The 9,253-nt window shown below is 34.5% G+C and overlaps 1 protein-coding gene across 1 annotated transcript; it reads left to right on the top strand.

Moving 5' to 3' along the window:
* The first annotated feature begins 4,461 nt into the window (after window positions 1-4,461).
* LOC150025421 (uncharacterized) lies at window positions 4,462-6,126 on the top strand. The gene has a single exon (XM_090294018.1). It carries the CDS (start codon window positions 4,462-4,464, stop codon window positions 6,124-6,126), a length of 1,665 nt encoding a protein of 554 aa, XP_090150144.1.
* Window positions 6,127-9,253: the final 3,127 nt, after the last annotated feature.

Genomic DNA, 9,253 nt, shown 5'->3' with positions numbered 1-9,253 from the left:
ATTGTTTTCATAATGATCATTATCATTGATTAATCGAGACCTATTAATTTTCTCAAAACCCATCTTCTGCATTATCACCGTTATTTCATTTGTTTTTCTGATGATGCTAGAATGCTCTCTCAATATTGACTTTGAAGTATTCCAATAATTTTGGAAACAGAAATAGCACACGAAAATTTGTAATCTGGAAGTCATTTGAATTTTAACATATGATCCATAAGGACAATACAATTAGTTTTTTACTTGGTCTAAATGATAAATATCAACATAAGATCCCTTAATTAAGTAGAGCACGATTGCTCCTCTTAGATATGAGTTCTCACATAATAATAAAGGTTAATAATCCTTCTTCAAGCTTTAAACTACCAACATTAAAGCTTTTTATCTTGGAGGTTCGATCCTTCAAATAGTTTATGAGAAACTGAACATTATTAAAGTCTTGAACAAAGAAGAAAAAGTTGACGCTAAATTGTGATTAGTGTTGAATAAAAAACCCACTCTCCAATAGCTATGGGCTTTTGCGTCGACACTGATGAAACTCACGCTAAGGGTAACAAAAATTAAATAATTATTTGATTTAGTGTTGACTTGGTCGACATTAAACGAACGAAATATAAAAAAAATATAACTTTGGCGTCGTAAAAGCATACGCTTTAATAAAAAAGTGTTATTTAATTAATAGACTTGTGTCGCTCTAGCTAATGCTTTAAAAAAATGTTGGTTATTGAATTGGTCTAGCCGATGTTACGAATGATGTATAAAAAAAATTTGATGGTCTATTCAGAAACAATTTGCATCTATTTTTGAATTTGAAACCTGCCTACAAATATGAATATAAATATACATATGAATTTGAATTCTAAATGAAATTATTATGCAACATATTAGAAATCTAAATTCAATTGAATGACTATTAATACAAATCAAATTTGAATTCTAAACCCTAAAATGTGTACTTATAAAGATAAGATTATAAAGATAAGATTTGTATTAGTAACTCATATTTGATTGATACAAATAACTCAAAGTGCAAGTCGAAATTCAAATTGATTTCTAAGTTGAATTCCAAATACAAATTCAAAGTTGGTTTCAATTGTAATTTCAAATTCAAATCCAATATCAATGTAATAGTTGCATTCATAACCCAGTTTCATATCAAAACTCAAATTCAATTATAACATCAACCAATCAATTGGATTCCAAATAAAAATCTCATTTCAATACAGAGGTTGTAAATTTGATTTTGAAAGGAAATTCTAGTTGTATTATGAGAAATGTTGTATAACCATTATGAGTTTAAATTTGAATTCAAAATCTAATTTGAATAATAAAGGTGGTTGTATGGTTTATAATTTCAATTCTAAAAATATATTTAATAGAGGTGGTAATCAAGCAATAGTTTAGTAGAATGTACCACGAACATGCCATGAACAATTCAGAAAGTACGATTTTCTAGAAAAAATAACTCAAAGTAGGAATATAGAATGTATGAAAACTAAAGATTAATATTATGCGATGTAAGTGAAAAAAAGTGTCTCATTTTACTTAGTCATCAAATTGAATGGTTAATTGGAGGTACTTGTGAAAAACAATGAAAACGATTATAATAAACACAATACTTAGTACATGCAGTTGAACTTCAAGTAAGGAGTTGATAATCAAATTCTTCAACATAATGAGGTGGACTTGACTCGTACCTATTTAAGTGTCACCAATTTGTTGTTCCATCATCATAGCTAGTTGTTGCATTAAATTTTGTGTAGTCCTTTGATGTGCTAAGTTAATTCTTTAATTTTCTACAACAACTTTTTCAATTGCTTTTTTAGACTTGTTGATGAAGTTGTTTATTCTCAACTTATTGTTCATTGTGATTAGTTGTACAAGCTAATAATGAGGTTTGAGTGAAGGATGACACTTCATGACTAATGTTAGCAGCAAAGTCTATAGTGTCATACCATCTACCTCTACTCTTGCCTTCAACAACATCTTTTCAACATTAAACTTTTTTGGTGCATTTATCTGTTGGACATCAGAAGTTGATCCTTTAGAACTATTTGATTGGATGACCTTTAACCACTCATGGTAGGTTTCCCAGTTTATTATCAGGAGTTGCAATTGTTAGGAATTTATATTAAAAAAATAAAAAAATAAAAAAAAGTTAAATCAATAACTTACATAGGTCTCACAAACACAACCATATGCCTAACCACCTTTTCTCTTATTGTGAGTGACAAGAAATAATTTGGTTCAACAGGTCAACTATATTTATGTTTCTAATAAAAGTTGTACAATTACAACCAATATAAATAGATTAACTAAATTGAATTACATGTAACAAATTGTACATAAGTCACATACTTACTAAGCACAATGCAATGCCCAAGAGTGATTTGCAGCCAGTTGAGTACAATGCTCCACTCCGAGCTAAAGACCAATTGATATTGTTTTTGAATTATTTTTCTTTGAAATTTTGGGTATCCCAATAGTTCAAAATTTCACCCCATGTGTTTTCTCCAATCCAAGTAGGTTGAGTCCCCTTTATCCTAACTCTACTCAGCATGTCACAGAGTCATTTTATTACTTTTCATTGTTGAAGATGGTTGCTGCCCCTTCAAGATTATGTTTGATGAAGACTTGAATGTAGTGTTTGATGAAGACATTTATGTTCTTTCCATGTATTTGTGCTTTGCTTTAAGTATGTCTTAGTTAGTGCTTAGAGGTTGTCTAAGAGTAGCTTTTTGCTGTGTATCTCACCTCATAACCACTGGCCATGTGTTAAGAACAAGCATAAGTTTTCTAAAACTGTTTTCACATGTTTTACACAAAAACACGTTTTACTGCATAAAAATAAATCTGTTCTTTTCTAAATAAACAGATTCATTTTCTTCACTGATGCCTTGGCTAAAGTCTTGTAAAAATTAGATTTTGTGCATCAGGTATTTTGACTAAGTCTTCTTCTTTTCAAAACGACTGAGTTTTAAATTGTTAAACTTTCTCTGTTTTCGTTTTGAAAAATAAATCTGTTCATCTGTAAATGAATAGATTCTTTTTCTCTCTGGTGCCATGACAAGCTTAAACGTTTTCAGTTTTATCTCAGCACCAGAATGGTTGACTAAGTCTCCTCACTTAACAGATTCTCTAACTGCTTTTTGAAAATAAATCTGTTCATTTTATTTTCAATCTGTTCATTTTATAACAACTTTAACTGTTTTTCAAAAATCTGTTATAAGCTGGCTTTCTATAAAATGCAAACTTGTTTTCTGAGTTTAACAACGATTCAAACAGTTTATACATTTGCAAAAAACAAGTTTTGACAGCAGAGAGTTAAGTGTTTTCAAGGATTAGCATTTGTTCTTCAAAGATTTCGAAAATCACAAAGTGCTTGTTCTTGGTTTGGTTCCAAAAGCTTGGTGTGAGGTGCAGCTACTGTTCTAGCAATCTTGCCTACTGGTTTAAGGCTGATCTTTGTTACCTCAATCAGGTGTAGTCGTTTCACTTCTTATTACTTGTAAAAGTTTGGTTGAATCCTCTTCTTGATAGGTGTTCTTGGAGAGTGGATGTGTGTGTGAGTGCTGAAATAGGTTTTTTCAGCAAGAGTACCTAAGTTCTTGTAGGTTTCAAGAACAGTGGGAAGTGTACTTGATTGTACTGTGTTTTAGTGATTTCCACCTGTTGTTGGTGAAGACTGGATGTAGCTCAGGTTGAGTGAACCAGTATAATTGCTTGTGTTCATTCTCTCTCTCTCTCTGCAATTTCGTTTCTGCATAATTGATAAAACAACAAAGAAATAAATCTGTTCAATTGAAAATAAATCTGTTCTTTCTGGGCACTGTGCATACTGTTCTTGATTTCTGAAAAAGCTGTTGTAATCTGATAAGAACATACAGAATCTGCTAAAACCAGTGGAACAGATTGACTGTGATAGGCTGATCAAGAAACTGTCAATATCATTAATTGAACCTTAAACAAATTGCTAAAAGTTGAAGCTTGCTGTTCTGTGATTAAGTGTTCTTAATTTCTGGAAAATTGCTTAATATCAAGAAGAACATTCATAGTCTGTTAAAGTCCACTGGAACAGCTTGTGTGCAAAGGTAACTCAATTAATTAGCATGCTATCAATTGAACCTTAATCAATTGCTTGAAATTGAAGCTTGCAGTTTCTGTGATTCACTGTTTTTTTCAAATCTGATATTTGTGGGTGTGCTGCTGGAAATTCTCACTGCATAATCTTGTGATTAATCTTGCTGAATTAAAAGCGTTTCAAACAGAAAAACAGTGCTGAAATAAATCTGTTCATTTTCACATAAATCGATTTATTTTCTGAAAACTGGGTTAAACACTGTTTCTGCGAAGACGTTTTAAAAGGTCAATTCACCCCCCCTCTTGAACTTTGGCACTATTAAACCCAACAATTGGTATCAAGAGCTGGGACTTGTAGTTTAATCAAGTTTGTTTGTAAAAATGTCTGAGTTTAATGTGCTTTTTGCTGAGGGTTCTGCTGTAAATAGACCACCTATGTTTAATGGATTGAATTATGCATTTTGGAAAGTCAGAATGAGAATTTTTATGGAATCCATTGATGCATTAATTTGGGAAGCTGTGGTCAATGGACCTTATGTGCCAATGCAGATTGTCAAAGATGAACAAGTTGAAAAGCCAAGGTCAGAGTGGAGTGATACTGAAAGGAGAAAAGCTCAACATGATCTGGTGGCCAAGAATATCATAACTTCTGCATTGACAATGGACGAGTTCTTCAGAATATCTCAATGTAAGTCAGCAAAGGAGATGTGGGAAGTCTTAGAAGTGACTCATGAAGGGACTGAGGATGTAAAAAGGTCAAGGAAACATGCACTCATCCAAGAGTATGAGCTATTCAGAATGCAACCAGGAGAGAACATTGCTGATGTGCAAAAAAGATTCACCCACATTGTGAATCACCTCACTGGCTTGGGAAAAGAATTTGATAAAGAGGAGCTCAACATAAAGATATTGAAGTGCCTCGACAGAAGCTGGCAACCAAAGGTGACAGCTATCTCTGAAAGTCGTGATCTGTCAAAATTGGGAACTACTGCACTGTTTGGAAAGCTGATGGAGCATGAGTTAGAGCTTAAAAGACTTAAAGAACAGGAAACAACAGAGAGAAAACCCAAAGGCTTGGCACTGAAGGCAATTGAATTGGATGAGATCAAGGAAGAAAAGGAAGATGCTGAAGATGATGATACAATCAATCTTCTTACAAAAAGGTTCAGCAAATTTCTGAGGAAGAAAAGCAAAAATAGGAACCAGCAGAAAAGAAGGTATCCTAAACCTAATGATTTAAATTCCTCTAAATATACTTGCTTTGGATGTGGCAAAACAGGACATATCAAAACAGATTGTCCAGACAATCAAACAAGGGACAAATCTGCCAGCAAGAAATTTGAAAGGAACAAAGGAAGAAGAGCCTACATCTCATGGGAGGAAAATGAAGTTTCCTCAACCAGCAGTTCTTCAACAGAAGATGAGGAGAACAATCTGTGTTTTATGATGAAGGATGAGGAGTCAAGCTCTGAATCAGTAAGTAATTTCTCTGCTGATTCTGATAACTATGATGATTTGCTTGCTGCCTTCAAGGAAACACATGAGGAAGCCAATAGGCTAGCTGTAATATGCAATAAGCTGCAAAAGGTGAATAATGTGCTTGCACCTAAAGTAAAAACACTTGAAGAAGAATTGCATAAGGCCAAAACAGATTTGGTAAGCCTTGAACTGACTTGCTTGCATGCCTCTATTAAAAACTGTGAAAACTGCAAAAGATTGGAAAAACAAGTGGAATATTTGCTGAAAACCCTTTCCAATTTCACCAAGGGAAGAAAAAACCTTGAGTCTCTCCTTGGATCACAGAATGCTGTTTTCAATAAGAATGGACTTGGTTATACCCCTGGAAATACAACCAATGTCAAAAAGCTTTCAAGTTTTTTTGTTCCAGCAAAATCAGTTTTTTCAGCTTTTAACAGTGGCAAAAAGGCATCTCATGTAACCTGTTTTTACTGCATGAAATTTGGTCATACATCTAGGTCTTGCATTGCTAGAAAACATCTTGTGCCTAAGAACTTAGCTAAATGGCTACCAAAGAGAAGGTGTTAATCTGTGCTGGACCCTATACTGAAAAGGGTACCATTTGTATATTTTTATTCTGTTTTGCAGATTGGAAGCAAGAAAAACCAATGGTACTTGGACAGTGGCTGTTCCAAGCATATGACTGGAGATCTTACAAAGTTCACCAGCTTAAAGCTCAAAGCAGAAGGACATGTGACCTATGGTGACAATAACCGAGGGAGAATTTTGGGCAGAGGAACTGTTGGAACAGGGAATTCAACAACCATTGAGAATGTGCTATATGTAGAAGGACTCAAGCATAGTCTTCTCAGCATAAGTCAGCTTTGTGACAAAGGATACAAAGTGAATTTTGAGTCAAGTGGCTGCACAATCTCAAGTAATTCATCTAGTAAGGCAATGTTTACTGGTAAGAGAGTGAATAACATTTACTTGTTGAATATCATGGAAACTAACTCTTCAAATGAGTGCTTGCTGTCCAGAAGTGATGAGTCTTGGTTGTGGCACAGGAGGTTAGCTCACATACACACAAATCACTTGAATAAATTGAAATCTAAAGATTTAGTTTCTGGTTTACCTAACATTAAATTTCAGGATAACAGGCTTTGTGATGCTTGTGTGAAAGGTAAACAAATCAAATCCTCTTTCAAGTTAAAGGATATTGTCTCTACAAAAAATCCATTGGATGTGTTACATATGGACTTATTTGGTCCATCTAGAGTTGCTAGCTTGGCTGGAAATTTGTATGCTTTAGTTGTTGTGGATGATTACTCTAGATTTACATGGACTCTATTTCTTGCACATAAACATGATGCTTATTCTGCTTTTAAGAGATTAGCAAAAATTCTGCAAAATGAAAATGGTTGCTGCATTAAATCAATTCGAAGTGATCATGGGGGAGAGTTTCAAAATGCTAAGTTTGAGAGGTTCTGTGAGAAGTATGGGATAGCTCATACCTTTTCAGCCCCTAGAACACCCCAACAAAATGGTGTAGTTGAAAGGAAAAATAGATCACTAGAGGAATTTGCTAGAACTATGTTAAATGAATCTAAGCTTCCTAAGTATTTTTGGGCTGATGCTGTCTATACTGCAGGTTATGTCTTAAATAGGACCTTAATAAGACCAATTCTTAAGAAAACCCCATATGAATTGTATAAGGGCAGAAAACCTAGTGTAAGTCACCTTAGAGTATTTGGGTGTAAATGTTTTGTATTGAATAATGGCAAAGAAAATCTTGGTAAGTTTGATGCTAAATCTGATGAAGGTGTGCACATTGGTTATGCTTTGAATGGTCATGCATATAGAGTCTTCAATAAAAGGTTGCTCATAGTAGAAGAGTCAATGCATGTTGTTTTTGATGAAACTGATCATAGTGTATCTAAAACTGCTGCTGATGAACCTGACAGTAATGAATTTAAATCTGTTTTAAATCAAAATGAATCGATTCATTTTGATACTGCTGATACACATGCTATACAAGAATCTACTGCAGCTGCAAGTTTGCCAAAAGAGTGGAAAACCCCAAGAGATTTAACACTTGATAATGTCATTGGAAACATTGAGAAAGGAGTATCAACTAGAAAATCCTTGAACAATTTCTGTGAAGCAATGGCTTTTGTATCTCAAGTTGAACCCAAGAACTTGAATGAAGCTCTCAAGGACAGCAACTGGATTTTAGCTATGCAAGAGGAACTAAATCAGTTTGCTCTTAATGAGGTCTGGACTCTTGTTCCTAGAATACCTGAGATGAATGTTATTGGAACAAAATGGGTATTTAGAAACAAAATGGATGAGCATGGAGTGATCACCAGAAACAAGGCTAGGCTTGTAGCTAAAGGGTACAATCAAGAAGAAGGAATAGACTATGATGAGACATATGCACCAGTGGCTCGGCTAGAAGCTGTTAGACTGCTGCTTGCCTTCTCTTGCATCAAAGGGTTCAAGCTATTTCAAATGGACGTGAAGAGTGCCTTTCTAAATGGGTATATAAATGAAGAGGTATTTGTCTCACAACCACCAGGTTTTGAAGACCATCAACATCCAGAATATGTGTTCAAACTCCAAAAGGCTCTCTATGGACTCAAGCAAGCTCCTAGGCAATGGTATGAGAGGCTAAGTGATTTTCTCACCTCACAAGGCTATGACAGAGGCACATCAGATAAGACCTTGTTCATTAAGAAGAAAGGAGATGACTCAATTCTAGTCCAAGTATATGTGGATGACATCATTTTTGGATCAAACAATGGAGAATTGTGTGAAGCCTTCGTGAAAGTCATGAAGAGTGAGTTTGAAATGTCAATGATGGGTGAGTTGAACTATTTTCTAGGCTTGCAGGTCAAACAACTCAAGGATGGCATTTTCCTAAGTCAAGCTAAGTATTGCAAGGATTTGCTGAAGAAATTTGAAATGGACAAGTGTAAACCAATCAGCACACCCTTCTCAACAAGCTGTCATTTGGATCATGATGAAGCTGGAATTTCTGTTGATGAAACCAAATACAGAGGACTCATAGGATCACTGCTGTATCTTACTGCTAGTAGGCCAGATATAATGTTTGCAGTGTGCATGTGTGCAAGGTTTCAATCTGCTCCTAAAGAATCACACTACAATGCTGTCAAAAGGATTTTGAAGTATTTGCAAGGAACTAAAGAAGTTGGCTTGTGGTATCCAGGTAACATTTCATTAAGCTTAACTGGATATTCTGATTCAGATTTTGCAGGTTGCAAAATTGATAGGAAGAGCACAAGTGGAACCTGTCATTTGCTAGGATCAAGCTTGATCTCATGGCAATGCAAAAAGCAGGCTTGTGTAGCTCTTTCCACTGCTGAAGCAGAATACATTGCAGCAGGGAGTTGCTGTGCTCAAACTATATGGCTAAGACAACAATTGAATGATTTTGGTATCTCACTTAACCATATACCTCTGCTGTGTGATAATACAAGTGCAATCAATTTAACTAAAAATCCTGTCATGCATTCAAGAACCAAACATATTGAAATTAGGCATCATTTTCTAAGGGAACACATATCTAATGGAACATGTGATATTAAGTTCATTTGTACTGATTTACAACTTGCTGATTTGTTCACAAAACCATTAGCCAAAGATAGGTTTAATTTTCTGCTTAATGAATTGGGTATTTTAAATGTAAATTGTA

This window comes from Phaseolus vulgaris, chromosome 8 (genome assembly GCF_051622355.1).
Source record: "Phaseolus vulgaris cultivar YP4 chromosome 8, ASM5162235v1, whole genome shotgun sequence".
Lineage (NCBI taxonomy): Eukaryota > Viridiplantae > Streptophyta > Magnoliopsida > Fabales > Fabaceae > Phaseolus > Phaseolus vulgaris.
Note: the sequence above shows the minus strand (reverse complement) of the source record. Positions and strands in the feature narration are given on the sequence as shown.